General features: G+C 45.3%; 1 protein-coding gene across 10 annotated transcripts in view; it reads left to right on the forward strand.

Annotated features, from left to right (window-relative positions):
* The window catches only part of PHKA2 (phosphorylase kinase regulatory subunit alpha 2), a 95113-nt gene that overhangs the window by 26478 nt on the left and 46517 nt on the right, over positions 1–22118 (forward strand). For all 10 annotated transcript variants that reach the window (XM_064364483.1, XM_064364481.1, XM_064364480.1 and 7 more), the window contains exons 2-10: positions 2761–2919; positions 4631–4678; positions 5904–6072; positions 9932–10014; positions 14488–14568; positions 15806–15904; positions 18214–18360; positions 20167–20220; positions 21143–21265. In XM_064364483.1, coding sequence (XP_064220553.1) covers positions 2761–2919; positions 4631–4678; positions 5904–6072; positions 9932–10014; positions 14488–14568; positions 15806–15904; positions 18214–18360; positions 20167–20220; positions 21143–21265 — 963 coding nt within the window. The remainder of the gene's footprint in view (positions 1–2760; positions 2920–4630; positions 4679–5903; positions 6073–9931; positions 10015–14487; positions 14569–15805; positions 15905–18213; positions 18361–20166; positions 20221–21142; positions 21266–22118) is intronic.

Genomic DNA, 22118 nt, shown 5'->3' on the forward strand with positions numbered 1-22118 from the left:
GTGGTAGAGTATCTGCCAATCTGTGGTCGTTTCAGTTTTTATGAATCACATCAAAATGGAACCAGCTACATCTTCCAACACAAAGGATTGGCTTTTATAGACTTAACACGAGAAGCAAGTCAAAAAGTAAATATTCTTATTGCTGAGTAAAGTAACACCTTAATTTTACATGGTTGGTGTATGTGTGCTTCTGAGTGTGGGGATCCCCTGAAACACTCAGACTGCTTCTCTGTAGTTGAATGAGGGGGACAGACAACATAGCTTTGGGTGAGGATGAACTAACCTACTCCAACAGTTAGGCGCAGTCTAAAGAATAAGAGAGATGACTTTCAGTTAACAGGACAGGGATATTTCATAATCCAAACCACACTTGGCACTATGTGTGAGCGATCACTGCTGTGCCCAGAAGGTTGTTTGTTTCAATAGGCACATGGTTGGCAGGCACACCATGAATGGGTTGAGTTTCTTACTCTTGGTCTCCTGTTTCCCTGTCCCCGGCTTACCTAGCAGGCCTCAGAACAAATAAAGATGCTTATGTTGTTGTTGTTGTTGTTTTTGAAATGGAGTCACACTCTGTCACCCAGGCTGGAGTGCAGTGGCACAATCTTGGCTCACTGCAACCTCTGCCTCCTGGGTTCAAGTGATTCTCATGTCTCAGCCTCCCGAGTAGCTGGGATTACAGGAGTATGCCACCACGCCCAGCTAATTTTTGTATTTTTAGTAGAGACAGAGTTTCACCATGTTGGCCAGGCTGGTCTCAAACTCCTGTCCTCAAGTGATCCACCTGCCTCAGCCTCCCAAACTGCTGGGATTACAGGTGTGAGCCACCGCGCCAGGCCAAGATGCTTATGTTATATGTTATTGGTGAATAGTGATTTTTAAAAAGAACACCATTAGTCTACTGTTGGAATAAGATTTGTACTTGCACTCAGCCATACCTTGACTTCAGTTCTGGTTGACTTTAAATCAGTGATTCATAGTTGTTAGCTATAGAACCATGTCAATACATTGAATGCTGTTGCCCCTGCAAGTAATATCAGTTGAGTTTTAGATGTTTTGGTAGAGGGCATAGATTTGTTAGGGGAGAAAATCAAATATTTAATTTCTTAGGTGGGAACGTGGGAAACCATGCCAGTGTTTTTTACCTAATATTGGCAGTATCATTATGAAAGTACCCAGTGGAGTGTTTTCATGAGCTCTCTGGTAAATAATATGGTACCCTTTTGAGTAATGTAATTTTTTTAAGCTGACAAGATTCTGATTATTATGATACATTTTATTAGGTAAGTACAAATTTTCAGGAAATGTCAACAGAGGCTTTATCATTATATGACTCTTTTATCTGATTTCTAGGCAGAGTTTATTGGGACTGCCTTTTAAAAAGTTAATAACTTCATTTACTTACCGTATAATTCACCTATTTAAGCTGTACAACTGAATGGTTTTTAGCATATTCACAGAATTGCACATTCGTCACCACAATCCATTTTTGAGCATTTTCATCACCTAAAAAAACAAAAACTACTAGCAGCCACTGACTCCCAGATTCTACCTCTACTCCCAGCACAGTCCACCACTAATCTACTTTCTATCTCTATAGCTTTGCCTTTTCTGGACATTTCATACACATGGAGTCACACAATATGTAGCCTTTGGCATCTGGCTTCTTTCACTTAGCATGATGTCGTCAAGGTCCATCCCTGTGGTAGCATGCCTCAGTACTTCCTTTTTCTGCCAAATAATATTTCATTGTTTGTATAGATCACATTTCATTTATCCATGTATTGGTTAATGTGTATTTGGCTTGTTTCTACTTTATGGCTTTTATGAACAATGCTGCTGTGAACATTTGTGTATAATTTTGTGTGGCAAGGTCTGGCTTTTTAGTGACTCAGTTGCCCTTTTAAATACCCATGATATCATAGCTAAATAGGACTCCCAGATGTCCTCTTGAAGGTCTGGATTCCCCAGAGAGGGAACGTCGCTTCCCTGGCACACAGAGCTAGAGAGTGGAGTGGGGTCCTGCCTCCAGGCTTCTTGCTCTCAGGTTCAGCGCTTTACCTATTGATAGGGACACATGAAGGCTGAAGAAGACCTAAAGTCTGCAACATGCCACTTTGTGAAAGCCTCGCAGGCTTTTTCTGTTTGATGTTTCTTCTGTTTCACCACTTACAACAGTGTGGTCTTGTCTGAAAGCAAAAGAGCTGGAATCTTCCTTAGATATTTTCTTTTTTTTGTTTTGTTTTGTTTTGTTTTGAGATGGAGTCTCGCCCAGGCTGGAGTGCAGTAGTGCGATCTCTGTTCACTGCAACCTCTGCCTCCCAGGTTCAAGTGATTCCCCTGCCTCAGCCTCCCGAGTAGCTGGGATTACAGGCGTGTGCCACCATATCTGGCTAATTTTTGTATTTTTAGTAGAGACGAGGTTTCACCATGCTGGCCAACCTGGTCTCGAACTCCTGACCTCGTGATCTGCCCGCCTCGGCCTCCCAAAGTGATGGGATTACAGACGTGAGCCACCGCACCCAGCCCTTAGAGATTTTCTAGTCGCGTATCCTTGTGATACAAGCGAGGAAACTGAGGTGCCAAGAAGGAATGTGATGTCTCACCCAAGATCACACTGTTAGTGGCAGATCAAGGACTGGAACTTTGGTCTCTCTGCTCCAGGTCCTGGTCTTCATCTCCCCTGTTAGCGCAAGCATCTATTACCCAGGGACTGCATGAAGGGTGGCACTGAGCCATTTTGTGTCTCTTCTCTAATAGAATCCTGTCACGGGGCTGCTGTCAGCCAGCCATGAGCAGAAGGATGCCTGGGTGCGGGATAACATCTACAGTATCCTGGCCGTGTGGGGCCTGGGCATGGCCTACCGCAAGAATGCGGACCGCGATGAGGACAAGGCCAAGGCCTACGAGCTGGAGCAGGTAATGGTGACTGACGGCTGTATCTCGGCTGCTCAGCCACCTTGTCCTTCAACTGGAAAACCTACAGAGAAGTAGCTGTGTGCGCAGAACTGTTTGGGTGCAGGCCTCTCCTCCATTTCTGCTTTAGAATATTTTGAGGAGGCACTTAGATGGTCTCATCCTCACATTTGTCTTTCTGTTTAAGATTGGACATTCCCCCATAAAACAATGACAGCATCCGGAATCACAGCAAATAGAAAATGAAGGTGTCCACATTTCTTTTTTTTTGAGACGGAGTCTCACTCTGTTCTCCAGGCTGGAGTGCAGTGGTGGCTCACTGCAACCTCTGCCTCCCGGTTTCAAGTGATTCTCCTGCTTCAGTCTCCCGAGTAGCTGAGATTACAGGCACCTGCCACCACGCCCAGCTTATTTTGTAGTTTTAGTAGAGACAGGGTTTTACCACATTAGCCAGGCTGGTCTCGAACTTCTGGCCTCCGGTGATCGGCCCGCCTCGGCCTCCCAAAGTGCTGGAATTACAGGCATGAGCCACTGTGCTTGGCTGCATCCACATTTCTAACCCCAAAGTGTCAGTTTGCGTAATTAGTTACATTTCTCCCACGTGTGCTTTATCCATTTTATACATATTTATACACGAGGCATCATCATAAACTGATATGTTTTTACAAGTCACCTGACCACAGCTTCACATTCCAAACCATGTATTCTTCAGAGTAGTCACATTGAAAGGATATTTATCCAAACATTATTGCTGCTGCATAAAATATTTTTGAAACTTTCCTTTAAAATACCTTTCTAATTTGAGCCATTCCAGGAAAGCAGTCTTATTAATTTATGGTCACCCTTTAATTTTGAACCAAATTGGTGTATCCAGTTTGGGAGCCTATATTATTCACCATGAGAAGTTGGTTTTCCTGCAGCAATGAAGTCCTTTTATTGTTGTCCAAAATCCAGAATGAAGACACCTACCAAAGATTTGCTGTCACTAAGTTGGTAACAAAATAATCCGTCCCTGAACACAGGAGGTATTTTCCAAGTGTTTTGAGGGGTAGCATTGAAGTAGGGATCACTGAAATATAAAAATCATTCTCTTGGCATGAGAGCTCTTGGGATTTATCTTTGATTTAGATATTCTTTGATGGTCTCACAGTCAGTGGATCATCTGGCATGGTGTCTCGTTCATTAACGTAGCATTATTATTGTTATTTATAATGAGAATAAGACTTGTAATTGGTTACAGTAAATCAGATTATTCAGAAACCTTGGCTGTCACTTGCATTTTGTTAGAGCTTTACTCAGTAATTCAGTGATGGTTTCACAAATGGCCATTTGGGCAAACAGTACTTTTGGGCAGGTGTGGTGGACTCAGTGTAACAAAAATACATTACCAAAAAATGTGACATAAAACTCCAGAGTACTAGCCTTACAAAAATTGTGTTGCTAAGATATCAGCGAGGAGTCACTGAATTTCAGAGCTGTCAGATAATATATGAGCTGGCCCCTTTATGTGAGGTAAGTCACTTTGTCCAGATTTTTCTTTCTTTGTGGTGGAGTGGAGAGAACATGAACCATCAGAACACTCCCGTAGGTTTAGGACTGGCCTTTCCAGGGGAGTTACTGGGCAGCCCTGGCTTGCCAGCCACGGTGGTCAGGAGGTGGTTTTCCTGCAGCAAGGGCCCTGGGCCTTGTTCCTGATTCTGCTTTATCTTCACAGAATGTGGTGAAGCTGATGCGAGGTCTTCTCCAGTGCATGATGAGACAGGTAGGCAGAACGCACGAGCGTGCTTGCCAAATGAGCATTCCATGTCATTGTAATTGTGACAGTTAACATGCTCAAGACATCTTTTACTTTTCTTCTCAAGAGGAAGAGAAATTGAAAATATTTTGCTTACTTTCTCTCTCTTTTTTTTTTTGAGACGGGGTCTCACACTGTCACCCAGGCTGAGTACAGTGGTGTGATCACGGCTCACTGCAACCTCAAACTCCTGAGCTCAAGTGGTTCTTCCACCTCAGCCTCCCTAGTAGCTGGGACTACAGGCATGTACCACCACACCTGGCTAATTTTTATTTTTTATTTTTCGTAGATACGACACCTTACTATGTTGCCCAGGCTGGTCTTGAACACCTGGATGCAAGTGATCCCCCGCCCCTTGGCCTCCCAAAGTGCTGGGATTACAGGCGTGAGCTACCGTGCCCAGCTACTTTCTCTTTTTAAAATTATTTTCAGTAACTTTACTATTGAACCACAGTCTCAAAGGACAGTTTCTGAGAATCTCTTTTGAAGAGTTACATGAGTAAAAGGAGAACATGCTTTTTTTTTAAATGGGGAAGAAAACTTTTTTTTAAAGGCACTTCTAGAAAGCCATACAGTATTGTTTATTCCATCATGTTTATAAAAGGTATATTTTCATTGAGATGAAATGCTTGAGTTTTGAAAACTTGATATTATTGTTTAGTGACATTTTCAGTGAGAGGTAAATAAAACAGTTCATTGAGCATGTACCGTATATAGAACATTATGCTAGGATCCCCACAAACTCAAAGATGAAGATGACACAGTCGCCACCCTTAGTCAGCATGAGCAAAAACATAGTAGCTCTTTTCCTTTCAACATTAAGAAACAAGAAGTTGAAATTTAAACAGGTCCCTTTTCTCCCCTCTTTTTCTCCCTTTTACCTTCCCTCCATCTCTCCTTGAGTATCTACCATGTGTCACAGCTGGGGATACATAGACAAGGACACCCTTTGGCATGACCCATCACTCCTGCAGATGAGATTCTCCCCAGGCTGGTACATTTCAGGCGAGTGGGCGAGAAGAATCACCAGCACAGCCCCTCTGTGCGGTGCCCCCTAGCAGCTGCCTTCCCTCCCTCTGGCTCCCAGAAGCGGTAGATATGAGCTCTAGATCCAGGTGGCTGGCCATGGCCGTGACCTCTGCCAGCCATGAACCCTGGTAACTCTGCAGAGTGGGCTTGCCTTCTCCCTTAGGTGGCCAAAGTGGAGAAGTTCAAACACACTCAGAGCACCAAGGACAGCCTGCACGCCAAGTACAACACCGCCACCTGCGGTACAGTGGTGGGCGATGACCAGTGGGGCCACCTCCAGGTGGATGCCACCTCTCTCTTCCTCCTGTTCCTGGCCCAGATGACTGCCTCAGGTGAGCCAGGGTCACTGGAGCCCATTGTATAGGGAGTGACAATCCAGAAAAGGGGTGGGAGGAGGGCAGGCAGCGGTCAGGGTCTCAGGCCATTTGTGCTGCTTCACTGCTTTAATAAAATACCTCAGTCGAGGCCATTTCTACAGAACCAAAATGTGTTTTCTCACAGTTCTGGAGGCTGGGAAGTCCATGACCAAGGCACCACCAGGCTCAGTTGTCTGGTAGAGGCTGCATCCTCCAAAGAGGAGAATCGCTGTGCCCTCACCTGGGGGAAGCCAGAAGGGCAAGAGAGTCAAAGGCTCCATGAAGCCTGTTTTGAAAGAGCCTATAGCTGGACACAGTGGCTCATGCCTGTAATCCCAGCACTTTGGGAAGCTGAGGCAGGTGGATCACCTGAGGTCGGGAGTTCCAGGTCAGCCTGACCAACATGGAGAAACCCCATCTCTACTAAAAATACAAAAATTAGTCAGGTGTGGTGGCACGTGCCTGTAATCCTAGCTATTCAGGAGGCTGAGGCAGGAGAATCACTTGAACCTGGGAGGCAGAGGTTGCCGTGAACCAAGATCGCGCCATTGCATTCCAGCCTGGGCAACAAGAACGAAACGCGAAACTCTGTCTGAAAAAAAAGAAAGAAAATGCCTTCATCCCACACATGATGGGAGGAGTCCTCAGGGCCTGATCTCTTAAGGCCCCACCTCTTAATATCATCACATTGGCCGCACCTCGATTTTGGAGGGGACCCATTCAGACCATAGCAATCAGTATTTTAAATCAGCAGTTTACACAAAAGAAAAGCATGCTGCCTGTAATCCCAGTACTTTGGGAGGCCGAGGCAGGCGGATCACAAGGTCAAGAGATTGAGACCGTCCTGGCCAACATGGTGAAACCTCATCTCTACTAAAAATACAAAAAAAGTGGCCAGGCGCGGTGGCTCAAGCCTGTAATCTCAGCACTTTGGGAGGCTGAGGTGGGTGGATCACGAGGTCAAGAGATCGAGACCATCCTGGTCAACGTGGTGAAACCCCGTCTCTACTAATACAAAAAATTAGCTGGGCATGGTGGCACGTGCCTGTAATCCCAGCTACTCAGGAGGCTGAGGCAGGAGAATTACCTGAACCCAAGAGGCGGAGGTTGCGGTGAGCCGAGATCGCACCATTGCAGTCCAGCCTGGGTAACGAGCAAAACTCTGTCTCAACAAAAAAAAAAAAATACAAAAAATACAAAAAAAGTTAGCTGGATGTGGTGGCATACGCCTGTAGTCCCAGCCACTCGGGACGCTGAGGCAGGAGAATTGCTTGAACCCGTGAGGCAGAGGTTGCAGTGAGCCGAGATCGCACCACTGCACTCCAGCCTGGTGCCTGGTGACAGTGAGACTCTGTCTCAAAAAAAAAAAAAAAAAAAAAAAAAAAAGGAAAAGCATGCTTCTCCATATTCTGTGCATTCTCATCTGTGATAGGGCAGGGAGTGCAGGGACCCTGTCTGTAACCTGCAGAGAGGACAGTCAACCTCCGCCTGAGCCCCAGCAGGGTGAAGGCCGTGGAGCTGGCTGTCTTAGCTTCCCTCTGTTGGGCACACAGCCTCCTTACTGTCACTCTCTCCTAGTTCCTAGAACCACATAGGTCAGGTCTAACTTTGACACTTAGCTGTCTGGAGACCATCCCCTACCTGCTCTTAGAGTGTTCTCCTCCAGGATCAGAAGCCCTGCCCTTTCAGCTCTCCCACTCACTACCCTGGTCACCCTCTTAGACACACCCTCCCTTTTCCAAATTATATCTGAACAGCACCATTTCCACCACTTGGCAGTGTGCCCAGGGTGAGCTGAGCAGCCTGCGGCGCCTGTGCCCTGAGTAGGCTCACAGTTTGCAGGCAGCATGCCTTGTTCCTCTTGAAGCTGGAGCCACTGGCCTCTGTGGCAGCCTGGACGCCAGGCCTCTGTCTCCCCGACTAGGGTCTCACACCAGGCGGTCCCTCTCTCCCACAATGGCATGTGCCACAGATGCTGCCCTAGGTTAGGGCACTGAGCGCCTGTGTCTTGGAGTTCTTATCACCTACCTGTCCAGTCAACTGATGTGCCTGAGGCCCCCCATTCATTGCAGACTGCAAATGTGAAACTCTCAAAATGCCAAAAATCAGTAAGCAGTATTGTTATGGCTGTGTGAATAAATCACACATTTATGCAATTACTTTTTGGCTATGAAAGTTAATATGAGCTCACTGTAGATACTTTTGAAAATGTAACAGAATATAAAGAAAAAAAATTCCACTGCCAACTTTCATTTCGCTGCATCTCCTCCAAGTCTTTTTTTCTGTGCATTTTTTTTTACATGTTTAAGGCCACATTGTATACATAAACATAGTCTTTTTATTACATAGCATTATAACAAGCATTTCTCCCATGATATAACAAGCTTCTTCATAAACATTATTTTAGTGAGTTTATCAATGAATATACCATAATTTATCTATTTTTTGATTCCTTGTATTTATTTATTTATTTATTTATTTTTATTTATTTTTGAGACAGTTTCACTCTTGTTGCCCAGGCTGGAGTGCAATTGCGTGATCTCAGCTCACTGCAACCTCCACCTCCTGGGTTTAAGCAATTCTTCTGCCTCAGCCTCTAAGTAGCTGGGATTATAGGCATGTGCCACTATATGTGCGTAGTTTTAGTAGAGATGAGGTTTCTTCATGTTGGTCAGGCTGGTCTCGAACTCCCAACCTCAGGTGATCCGCCTGACTCGGCCTCCCAGAATGCTGGGATTACAGGCATAAGCTAACATGCCCAGCCCCCTTCTTTTATTTATTTATTTATTTTTTGAGACAGAGTCTCGCTCTGTCGCCAGGCGCCAGGCTGGAGTGCAGTGGCCTGAGCTTGGTTCACTGCAACCTCCGCCTCCTGGGTTCAAACAATGCTCCTGCCTCAGCCTCCCAAGTAGCTGGGACGACGGGTGTCTGCCATGACGCTTAGCTAATTTTTGTATTTTTTAAGTAGAGATGGGGTTTCACCATGTTGGCCAGGATGGTCTTGATCTCTTGACCTTGTGATCCACCTGCCTTGGCCTCCCAAAGTGCTGGGATTACAGGCATGAGCCACCACGCCCGGCCCCTTTTATTTTGCTATTATAATTAATGTTGCAATACCAACCTTGACCCCATCTTCATTTACTTCCTTCTGAGAGTTAGATATCACTCAAAGGCAACTCATATATATTGCCAAATTGTTTTCAGTTTCTAGTTACACTTAGTTCTGATTCAACTTCTAATCTGGCTTATTAGTTAAGCTTCCCTCATTGATGTAAGAGTCCATTTCCTATTATATCCATAGCAGCTTCCAGAATTCATACTTTAAAAATACCTGTATTTGTTGTAGCTGACTGTATTTTTGTGCAGGGTTAAAGGCCAGCTCCTGGAGCTGGCGACTCTGCTTTCCCTGTCTCCCACTGGGAAAAGTATTTGCCCTTCTCTTTGGCTCACTCAAAGATAGGATCAGTGTCTCTGGTTCTTCTGGGCTAAAATCCTTGTTTTGTTAGACCCTTCTCTGTACCAATCCAACCTGTACCAGAGGTCCCAAACCTCTCTCAGCCCTTTCTACTCAGGCACACACAGGAAAGTGGAGCCCTCCCTCCCTCCTTCCTCCCTTCCTCCCTCCCTCCTTCCCTCCCTCCCTCCTTCTCTCCCTCCTTCCCTCCTTCCCTTTTCTGAGATTAGACATTAATGGTTATGACTTACTTCAGAGATGCCTTTGGAAGAAAAATGAAAATGAAGTTAAAAGGGTTTATTTCCTAGTGTGATATTTGTAATTTGTGACGGGCAGCTTTCTGCAACATGACTTCATAACCTCGTTGTTTTTCTTTGCTAGGCTTACGTATCATTTTCACCCTTGACGAGGTGGCCTTCATACAGAATCTTGTCTTTTACATAGAAGCTGCATATAAAGTCGCTGTAAGTATCAACCCTGGTAGCCTTTTCCAATGTGCCAGTGATCAAAAAGAATAAAAATCATGCCAGGTGCGGTGGCTCACGCCTGTAATCCCAGCACTTTGGGAGGCCAAGGCAGGCGGATCATGAGGTCAGGAGTTTGAGACCAGCCTGGCCAGCGTGGTGAAACCCTGTCTCTATTAAAAATACAAAAATTAGCGAGGCATGGTGGTGTGAGCCTGTAATCTGAGCAACTCGGGAGGCTGAGGCAGGAGAATCACTTGAGGCAGAGGCAGGAAGCTGAGAATCACTTGAAGCAGAAGTGGGAGGCCAAGGTTGCAGTGAGCCGATATCATGCCACTGCACTCCAGCCTGGGTGACAGAGTGAGACTCTGTCTCAAAAAATGAAAAAAAGAATAAAAATCATACAGTTTTTTTGAGGGCCAGGCTGTTTGCAGCTGACCAAAAGGTTAGAGAGACTAGAGCTATGAGATTGTATCACCTCCACACACAAAGTGCGTATTTTTGTCCTAGAATAGGGTTGAGAGTTTCATGATTTTGAAATGTACTCTGTTCTCTGTCTGAATCCATTATGCTTGTTTTATTTCTATTTATTTATTTTGAGATAGAGCCTTGTTGCTCTGTCACCCTGGCTGGTGTGCAGTGGTGTGATCTCAGCTCGCTGCAGCCTCCGCCTCCCAGGTTCAAGTGATTCTCCTGCCTCAGCCTCCCAATTAGCTGGGATTACAGGTGCCCGCCACCATGCCTGGCTAAGTTTTGTATTTTTAGTAGAAACGAGGTTTGCCATGTTGGCCAGGCTGGTCTCAAACTCCTGACCTCAGGTAATCCTCCTGCCTTGGTCTCCCAAAGTGCTGGGATTATAGGCCTGAGTCACCGCTCCCGGCTGGTTATGCTTGTTTTCTTTTATTTAATTTTTTAAATTTTTTTATTTCCATAGGTAATTGGGGAAGAGGTGGTGTTTGGTTACATTCAAGTCCTTTAGTGGTGATTTGTGAGATTTTGGTGCACCCATCACCTGGGCAGTATATACCACACCCTATTTATAGTCTTTTATTCCTCTCACCCTTCCCACCCTTTCCCCGAGTCCCCAAAGTCTACTATGTCATTCCTATGCCTTTGCATCCTCATAGCTTAGCTCCGACATATCAGGGAGAACATACGATGTTTGGTTTTCTATTCCTGACTTACTTCACTTAGAATAATATTCTCCAGTCTCATCCTGGTTGCTGCAAATGCCATTATTTCATTCCTTTCTATGGCTGAGTAGTATTCCATCATATACCTAACAGTTTCTTTATCTACTCATTGGCTGATGGGCGTTTGGGTTGGTTCCACGTTTTTGCAGTTGTGAATTATGCTGCTGTGAACATGCATGTGCAAGTATCTTTTTCACATAATGACTTCTTTTCCTCTGGGTAGATACCCAGGAGTGGAATTGCTGGATTAAATGGTAGTTCCCATTATGCTTGTTTGAAATAAGACCCTAAAATGTCCTGCGGGATGCATTTGTGCTGGCCTGAGTTGGGGCTGAAGAGGTAGTAGCATTAGCACCTTGGTGGGTGCTGGGGTGCCATGAGCATCACCCCAACTGGGCCACAGGTAAAGGGGCTCAAGCCAGGTGGATCCCCAACTTGGGTCAGACTTGCTGGGTATAAATGTATATAAACCCCCTTTCCTCCCAGCTTCTGTCTGGTTTGGAAGGCAAAGCCTGAGGCACCTTTACACAACAACCCCAGTGTGCAAAGCTGTCGGGAAAGGAGGGAAAGGGTAAAAGGTTGTTTTTTTTTTGAGACGGAGTTTCGCTCGTTACCCAGGCTGGAGTGCAATGGCGCGATCTCGGCTCACCGCAACCTCCGCCTCCTGGGTTCAGGCAATTCTCCTGCCTCAGCCTCCTGAGTAGCTGGGATTACAGGCACGCGCCACCATGCCCAGCTAATTTTTTGTATTAGTAGAGACGGGGTTTCACCTTGTTGACCAGGATGGTCTCGATCTCTTGACCTCGTGATCCACCCGCCTCGGCCTCCCAAAGTGCTGGGATCACAGGCTTGAGCCACCGCGCCCGGCCTGTTTTGTTTTTTTTTTAAAAAAAAAAGCCACTGTGAGGCCAGGCGTGATGGCTCACACCTGTAATTCCAGAACTTTGGGAGGCCAAGGCAGGCAGATCATGAGGTCAGGAGTTTGAGACCAGCCTGGCCAACATAGTGAAATCCCGTTTCTATTAAAAATACAAAACTTAGCCAGGCATGGTGGTGGGCCCCTGTAATTCCAGCTACTCGGGAGGCTGAGGCAGGAGAATCCCTCGAACCTGGAAGGTGGAGGTTGCAGTGAGCCGAGATTGTGCCATTGCACCCCAGCCTGGGTGACAGTGCAAGACTCCATCTCAAAAAAAAAAGCCACTGTGGTCTAAAGGAAGGTCAGCAAAGGTTTTCTGTAAAGGGCCAGAGAGTAAATATTTTTGGCTCTACAGGATCTAGGGTCTCTTTCCTAGGTACTTGGCTCTGCCTTTCTAGCATAAAAGCAGCCTTAGACAGCACATAAACAAATGAGCATGGCTGTGCCCCAGATAGACTTTGCAAAAATAGGTGGCAAACTAAATTTGGTCCAAAGGCTGGAGTTCGCTGACCCCCAGTCTAAAGCAGTGATTCCCAACCAGAGGCAATCTTGTCCTCCCAGGGGACATGTGGTGACGTCTGGAGACATTTTTGGTTGTCACATCTGGGCAGTAGATGTTACTGGCATCTAGTGGGCTGAGACTAGGATTGCTGCTAGACATCCTACAACACACAGGCCAGCCCCCCACGATGCAGATTACCTGGCTCAAAATGCAGTACTGCTGAAATTTACAAACCCTGGTCTGAAGGAACTTGAGAAGTCTGTGGAAAGGGTGGGCAATGAGTTGGATCTTGGAAGCTGAGCAGAGTCTAGATCAGCAGAAGGGAGGAGAAAGGGAGTTTGGGTGCAGGAATAGCTTGTGCAGTCCCAGAGGCAGGAACAGGCTCTGAGTATGGCTGGGTGGGCTAGGGGGTGCTTGAAGAAAAGGGTACAGAGTAAAGGAGTAGACTTAGGGGGAAAGCTGACTTGGAAAAGAGTAGAAAATAAACCCAGCTTGTGGGTGTGTCCAAGAAGGCCAGATCATGGGGCATATGGCCATCCAGAGAGAGAGATGTGAATATGATCCACTAGGAAATTCACCATTCGTCATTTAGACCCTGAAGCAGGTGGAAGCAGCGATCGATGCAGTTTTTGAGGATGAATCACCCAGCACCGGGGTTGGAAGAAAGGTGGGTTGGGCCTCAGGAAGGCGCAGATGAGAGGAGTACTTAAGGAAAGAAGTCAGTTTCAGTCACCAGGCACGCTCGGCGGGGAAATTGCTCTAGGATGCCCGAGTCTCAATCTCCACATTTTGAAAATGTTCTGGCCGGGCACAGTGGCTCATGCCTATAATCCCAGCACTTTGGGAAGCCGAGACAAGTGGATCACCTGAGGCCAAGAGTTTGAGACCAGTCTGACCAATATGGTGAAACTCCATCTCTACTAAAAATACAAAAATTAGCCAGACGTGGTGGTGTGCGCCTATAGTCCCAGCTACTTGGGAGGCTGAGACAGGAGAATCGCTTGAACCTGGGAGATGGTGGTTGCAGTGAGCCAAGATCATGCCACTGCACTCCAGCCTAGGTGACAGAGCCAGACTCCGTCTCAAAAAAAAAAAAAAAAAAAAAATTCTTTTTTGGAGATAAAAAAAAAATAAAGACTGAGTTGTTGGCATCAGTCCTGTTTATGTTAGGTGGTCAGCTTTCAGTAGTGCACATAGCATTGTTTCAAAACAGCATCCCATATGTGGGTTTTTAAATAAAAATATGAATGATAGGTTACGTACACACATACCAGGTCCTCTGTGTGCCAGCATTCTGAGTCAATCCCTGGTAATTGGTGTGTAAATACCATGTAGGTTCGTGTTCTGTGTCTCAGTTGTGACTTTGGCTCCAGTTACTTGCTGAGCATTTTTTCCCCCAAGAGGTAATGCTAAAAATAGGTACTAAATTATTTTGAATGCTTTTGTTGGCTTCGACTAGTTATGAGCCATGTGCTAAAGTTTCTGTATTCTATCTTACAACTTAATATAAGTTCGAAGGCATTAACTAAATAGAGAGGCAGCATTTTATTCGATTTTAAGAAGATAAAATATTTTGTTCTCCATATATCCAGAGTTTCTTACAAATGAATACCTTCTAGAAATAAGAAATTTGAGAGTGTTGTGGTATGTACTTTTGTCCCATTTGAGTATTTTCTTCTAAAATTCTGCACAGAGGTCGCAGGAACTGAAATTGAGAAAGAACACAGTATGAGTCTCCAGGGCCTCCAAGAAGATCCACTTATGTTTTAGTGTGCCTGCAGGAACATAAAGGAAGCATTTTTCCCATAGCACTTCTCATATACCTCTCCCTCCCCTCTGATTCCTACCTTTTTCTCCCCCAGGATTATGGAATGTGGGAGCGTGGAGATAAGACTAATCAGGGCATCCCGGAGTTGAACGCAAGCTCAGTAGGAATGGCCAAGGTAACAGTCGCCCTGCTTGTTCTTGCTTCTGCACGTTTTTACTGCTATGATTTCGTTCCCTTCATCAGGAGTTTGGATTTAATCTGATTAGCATATGTTTTCAAAAGTCAACAGCAAGTATGTGAAATTCAAGTGGCACAAGTACTCCAGCCACCTGAAATTCTAGGTAAAGAGGGTAGGTTTGCAGTGCTGAAATCTGCATGTGGCAGAAGTAAGAGTGCTCCATCCTGGTTAGCCGCTGCCATCACCCACGGGTCTAAGCTCTTGCTGTTGCCAAATAAGCTGCATGTATAATGTCCGGTCTTCTTTTCTGGGTCACAGAGAGGACTGAAGAATATCACCACTTTGTAGGTTGGGCTCACAAGTTCAAAAGTCTACAAGGTCAGGCAAGTAATGGATGCAGAGTGAAACTAGCCAGACAGCAAGATGGGGGTGGGGGAGGTATTGGAGACACTGGGAAGCTTTCCCTAAAGGTATTCCGATCCAAACTCATGTAAAATACTCTTCAAGCCAAACAAAACACACCTACAGGGCAGATTCAATCTGTGCGTTACCAGTTTGCTTCTCTTGCCATAGACTTATAGGTTGCCTCCTTCCTTCCCTCCTCCAGGATGAAGTATATTTTTTGGACAGGGTAGAGCCTCCAGGGCTATAATTTTTAAAGCAACAACAAACATGCTCTGTTGAGGTAAACAGACAGAAAATGTACTTATTACTAAAAGAATTAACTTTCTGAAGTGCCAGATGTTTGAAGATAACTGTTAAAACATGTGAGAGAAAAGACTCATGAATTTAGTGCACACACCCACACAATGTTATGAACTTGTTAATTCATTTTTTGGTAGAACACTAACTTCACTTTGGAAAATGTTTTTCTGTTTTCTCTTTCTTGTTTCTGTAATGAGCAGCAATGTACAGGAGAACTCTGATTCAGTGAAAATAAGAATAGGGTGGGGCACAGTGGCTCATGCCTGTAATCCCAGCACTTTGGGAGGCTGAGGTGGAAGGATAACCTGAGCCCAGAAGTTCAAGACCAGCCCCAGCAAAATGGCGAGACCCTGTCTCTACAAAAAAATAAGGACTAGAACACGACTATAGGATTCTAGCTGGATTTTTAAAATGTGTTTCATTACCTTTGGGAAGACATGTATACTAGATTGCTTAATGAAAAAGGAGCACCAGATATTGGAGTATATGTTTATTAGAAAGAAAAAGCAATTTATACCTGTGTTTACAGGCAGCTCTTGAGGCAATTGATGAACTGGACCTTTTTGGAGCCCATGGAGGACGCAAGTCAGTGATTCATGTCCTGCCGGATGAGGTCGAGCATTGCCAGGTAATAGCCTCTTGCACTCCAGAGAGTAGGGAAGGAGAGTTCTGGCGTGGAAGGCCTGGGATCCAGTGCAGATTCCCCACCTTTCTAGCTTGGTGATACCTCGCATCTTTGAGCGTCAGTTTCCTCACCTATAAAATGGGCATCCTGGGACCCTCTCCTCTGGCCTCACAAGGTAGTTGTAAGAATCAGTCAACTTAGTCTAAGCACTTTGTAAGCCAGAAAGTACTATGCAATTGTAAGACACCATGATGCTGTGTAGATGGAACCAAGCAGCCTTGTTTTGCTAGAGGCAAAGTCTGTTTTTTGTGTTTTGAGCACAAAGGTGGTTTTCTTTCAGGCTTATTTCACAGTGCTCCCAAAGTGAATGACAAGCAAGCACTAGTTCACTTGGGGGTGTGGGATTGGGGATGGGTGAAATAGGTAGTGGGGAAGAAATGAGACAGGAGAGATGGGAAATGAGTAGAACCTCTGTGAAATACAGATCAGAGAAAGGAGTGATCTAATACAGATTGGGGGATTGTATTGAGCAGAGTGCAAGTCATCAACTGCTAGACCCTCAGCAAACTCTTATTCAGTGAGGGCCCACTGTATGCCAAGTACGTTGCCAGGGCTAAAGTGGGTCAGATACATAAAGACTTTTGAATGGAGAACTTTTGGTAGAAGTTTGTGTTTCCAGGCAGAGAAACCCTAGGGAAGAGTGAGTTACAGAACAGGGCTCTGGGCTCGGTTGGCTATAGAAAATAAAGCTTTATTCTGAAGCTGAAGGGTTCCACTCATCTTGACTCTACTTTCCAGCTCACTCAGTTTTTCCCCTTTAAGTAGTCCTGGTATTTCTTGGGGTGTAATCTAATGGAACCAAGATGGTGTATGTTTTTTGTTTTTTTTTTAAGAGGAGATCTTACTCTATCGCCTAGGCTGGAGTGCAGTGATGCAATCATAGCTCCCTGTCTCAAACTCCTGGGCTCAAGCAGTCCTCCCGCCTCAGCTTCCCAAGTAGCTAGGACTACAGGCATGTGCCACCCACAGTCAGCTAATTTTTTTTTAATTTTTTTATAAAGACAAAGTCTTGCTCTGTTGCCCAGCCTGGTCTCCAACTCCTGGCCTCAAGCGATCTTCCCACCTCAGCCTCCCAAAGCTCTGGGGCTGCAGGCATGAGCCACTGTGCCTGGACATGGCGTGCATCTTAATAGATGTGCAATCCAGTGGAAATGCGTGAGTTTTGCAGCCAGCTGGGCCTGAGTTAGAATCCTACTTCTGTTACTTACTAGCTGCATGCCTTAGACATGAGTGTCTATCTCAAAGTCTCAGGGTCCTTAGGTGTGAATTGGACATGGTGCCCTAAGTCCTTCTTCATATGAAAGATTCAATGAGCTTATATTTGCAGGGATCTAGCCTCATGAGCCTTATGTCTGTACATGTTAGATCTCAGTGTTAACTCCTTCCTTTCCCAAACTTTTCCTGATAATTTCAACTGCTGTCCAAGTTTCCAGTGCCTAATCTAGCCATCTTATCATTGAGGCCTCTAAGTAACCCTAGAAAGATTCTAGGACTAAACTACTTCTGTCGGTTACCATTTTGTCTGAGTGTTCATGAGATCTTCTGGATTTGTCTCCTTTTTTAAGTGGTTTCTGGGTCACCCAGTCCAATTGGTCACATTCCACAGAAGCCAGACATTTCTCCAAGCTGGCCCCGTGTATGTGTTCTTTTCTGGTCTCTGTCTTCATAACTAGACACCTTAGCCTACTGACACAGGTGGCCCTATAGTTCCTCCCCTAGGGCATGGAAAGAAGGGAGACAGGCAGGGTGCGGTGGCTTACGCCTGTAATCCCAGCACTTTGGGAGGCCAAGGTAGGCAGACCATGAGGTCAGAAGATCGAGACCATCCTGGCCAACATAGTGAAACCCTGTCTCTACTAAAATACAAAAAATTAGCGAGGCATGGTGGCACGTGCCTGTAGTCCCAGCTATTCGGGAGGCTAAGGCAGGGGAATCACTTGAACCCGGGAGGTGGAGGTTGCAGTGAGCCAAGATTGCGCCACTGTACTCCAGCCTAGCGACAGAGCAAGACACTGTCTCAAAAAAAAAAAAGAAGGGAGACAAGCAATTCCAGTATGGGCTCCAGGCAGTACCGTGCTCTCACCAATCCGTGAGGAAGAGGAATCATTGCTCTGGGTATGTTGGTAAGACAAAGCTGTACTCAAAATCGGCAACCATATTTGAATGTTCCCTTGGGGCTAAACTCATGGTCCCTAGATACAGCGCCTATTACTGCATCTCCAGGTTAAACCACCTCTTTGTTTTTCATTCAGTCTATTCTGTTCTCCATGCTGCCAAGAGCATCAACATCTAAAGAGATTGATGCTGGACTTCTTTCCATTATTTCCTTTCCGGCCTTTGCGGTAGAAGATGTAAACCTTGTGAATGTGACCAAAAATGAGATTATTTCTAAGCTACAGGTAAGCATTAGTCACACTGGCACCCTTCTGTCCTGTGTGATGTGCACTTTCACATGATGGCATGGAGCGGCTCACCCATGCCTCAGTTCCCCATGAGGTTAATGGCTTGATTTATCTAAGCTGACTCAAAGTGTTCAGAGCTGAGTCTCCAGGCAAGAAAACAAAGTCTCCAAGTGATTTAGTGACTTGGTTCTCTCCTTGATTAGCAGAACTTGCACCCAGGAGGTACCTGTGAACCACAATTTATACCAGTACCATACTTCTAAGGCAGAGCTACTTAACCCTTTAGAGGTCACAGACGTATATAGCGTCACTCTCAGAAAAAAAAAGTGCATGTGTCACAATATCCTCAAACTTTGCACACAATTTCAGTGGACTTGGCAATCCCAAAGTTACTTTCAGGTTAAAAAAATCCCTGTTTTGAGGTGAAATGCAGTAACCATGTTACACTAAACTGAGAATATTATTAAATACTCCGGCCAGTTAAAACTGTCAGTAAAATTATCAAAGAATGTAAGTTTCCCTAAGCTGAAATCTGCATGTTGATTGTCCTACTTAGGTTCCATGAAAAATGTTTTTGTCCCTTGGAGTCCCTATGTCTCCAATCACGTTCCCAAAAGAAAGCAGCTGTTGGCCAGGCACGGTGGCTCACGCCCATAATCCCAGCACTTTGGCAGGCCGAGGCGGGCGGATCACCTGAGGTCAGGAGTTCAAGACCAGCATGGCCAACATGGTGTAACCCCGTCTCTACTAAAAATACAAAAATTAGCCAGGTGTGGTGGCATATACCTGTAATCCCAGCTACCTGGGAGGCTGAGGCAGGAGAATCGCTTGAACCTGGAAGGTGGAGGTTGCAGTGAGCCAAGATCGTGCCACTACACTCCAGCCTGGGCGTCAGAGTAAGACTCTCAAAAATAAATAAATAAATAAAAATAAAAAAGCAGCTGTCTCAGGGTTCAGTGGGAAAAGGGGAACCCCTTTAGGTAGTTGAAGTAAGAAGGGAATGAATGCAGGGAATGAAGTGTTTACAAGAAGAGCAGATTCTAGGCTGAGCCTCCTGGGATGACTCCAGGAAAGTGCAGTGCTAGCCGCTAGGGCTGGGGGCGTGGTTGCCTCCATGACCCTCGCAAGACCACATCTGCTGTAGCAGCCTCCGCACACTTACAGACTGGAGAATGGACACCCAAAGCTGCAATCTATGGATTAGGGGGTCAAATTAAGAGAGTGCTGCCCCTGCCCTCCTTTCTTAACATCCAGGAAGCTGGGGCAGAACCCTGGAGCCTGCAGCCCAAAACCAGCAGCGACAGTCCTAAGTGCAGGAACCCCACCCCCAACCTTCTGCTAACCCTTGTGGGGGTGCATCTGACCTGCAGAGCCTCCTCTGCAGCCGAAGCCTAACTTCCGGGAGTCTGGGGAATGTCCTTTTAGCTTTCCAATTTTGCAAGTAGGAGCAAACCAATCCAAGTATCTGCCTTGGTGGCTTTTCTAAATAGTGAGGGTCCTTTTAGGTCTCTGTATAATACGGTAAATCAGAATGAAGGCATGGTCATTCACTGAACTCTTGGTAATTACTCTTGCAGCCCTGATACTCCAATGGAAAGTTTTGGCATTCCCTTCCAAGTACTGATGAAACTGGAATTGATTTTGCTTATTACTTAAATATATTAATAACTATACTGACAGCAAAGAACACTAGGTCTAAAATTCATTACTAAAAGATTCATGGGAAAGAGGGTGCAGGGCTGACTTAAATTAAAAAGACAATGAAATTCCTCTGAGCTCATCAAATGTACTTTCTCTTATTAGGGGCGTTATGGATGCTGTCGCTTCCTTCGAGATGGTTATAAAACTCCAAGAGAGGTTGTATTTAAAATTGTTTCTTATGCTTCCTTAACTGTTTCATCTCTAAGTTGCCACTGTGTTGTTCTCCCTCTATTGATTATATGTTGGAATACTGGAAAGGGAAATGTTAATTTTGGAGTCAGTAAGCCTGGAGCCAGGCAATAGAATAGTGTCTTCAGTAAGGACAGTGTGCTGGTCATTTAAAACCAGCTTGTAGGCCGGGTGCAGTGGCCTGTAATCCCAGCGCCTGGGGAGGCTGAGGAGGGAGGATCGCTTGAGCCCAGGAGTTTGAGACCAGTCTGGGCAACATAGTGAGACCTTGTCTCTACCAAAAAATAAACAAAATTAGCCAGGAGTGATGGCATGTACCTGTGGTCCCAGCAACTCGGGAGGCTGAGGTGGGAGGATCACTTGAGCCCAGGAAGTCAGGGCTGCAATGAGCAGAGATCACACCATTGCACTCGAGCTTGGGTGACAGAGTGAGACCCTGTCTCAAAAAAATAAAAATTTCTTTAAAATTTTAAAAATAAATAAAACCAGCTTGTAGACAAAAACAACCGATTCTGTGGCTCACAAATTTTTCTTAAAGACCAACTGTGGTCTCCTCCTTGGGTTTCTTTGCCACAGTGACTAATATAATGATATAAATCAGATCATCTGCCAAACTTGGTGGTAGACATATTGCTATTTCTTTGTTAGAGATATAGGAAGCTTTAGTATAATAAACTACCAAGGAGTCTTGTGTATGTTTCTGACTTACTTTCTGAAATGTTACCATGGAAAACTGCCAAAAACAGCATCTCCTCATTATAGTAAAATTCTACTCATGCCAGCCTCAAAGCTGTAAAAATCAGACAAGCATGGGAAACCCTGTGAGGCACAGGGTGTTACGTATGTACTCTGATTTCACCTTTAAAAAGTTTGACTTATTTGATTCTAGGACCCTAATCGACTGCATTATGACCCTGCTGAACTCAAGCTCTTTGAAAACATTGAATGTGAGTGGCCTGTGTTCTGGACATATTTTATAATAGATGGAGTCTTCAATGGTGATGCTGTTCAGGTGAGACAATGCTGGGTGTTATGTTGATAATTATTTTCATTCCACTGTTGTACGATTATTATTAGAACATAGGGTAATACCAGAATTTAGGTCACTGTTTCGGTTTATCTGTTCCCACTTAGCAAACTTTCCCATAACTGAGTGAATTAAAACAACAGGTATTTTATGTATTTGCTCATGATTCTGCGATTTGGGCAGAGCCCAGCAGGGACAGATTGTCTCTACTTTACCTGCTGTCAGCTGGGATGGTTCCATGGAAGTAGAGAATCTATTTCCAAGATAGCCTCACTCACATGGCCAGTTGATGCTGGCTAGCAGCCGACGCTGGGAGCTCAGCTGTGCTGTTGGCTGGGGCCATGGTTCTCCTCCACGTGGCTAGCTTGGGCTTCTCACAATATTGTAGTCCCTGGACCATTAGTTTTACATGTTGGTTGTTTTCTCCCCAGAACACAAAAGCAGAAGCTGCCAAGCTTCCTTAAGTGTTAGGCCCGGAAGTGACAAAATGTCACTTTCATCACATCCTGTTGGTTCAAGGGCCATCCCATATTCAAGCGGGAGGGGACTAGACAAGAGCATGAGTCCTAGGAGACGTGGTTCACTGGGGTCCAGCCAGAACGGTCCATCATAGACAGTTTTGGTTGTTGCCGTTGTTCTTTCCAGATCAGCCAGTGGTTTTGCTGTCTTTAGCCCTGTTTGGGGAGCTCTTAGATAACATCTTACTTTGTGTAACAGCCTCCTAACTTGAATCTCAACCTCTGGCCTGGCTCCCTGCTGTTTCCATTCTTCTAACCCATGCCAGAGTGATCTTATTAAAAGACAAATTAGGTTATGCTACTGCCTTTCTATGAATGGC

The sequence above is a fragment of the Aotus nancymaae genome, unplaced genomic scaffold, assembly GCF_030222135.1.
Source record: "Aotus nancymaae isolate 86718 unplaced genomic scaffold, 86718_ANA_hifiasm-v0.15.2.pri h1tg000058l, whole genome shotgun sequence".
NCBI classification, from domain to species: Eukaryota; Metazoa; Chordata; class Mammalia; order Primates; family Aotidae; genus Aotus; species Aotus nancymaae.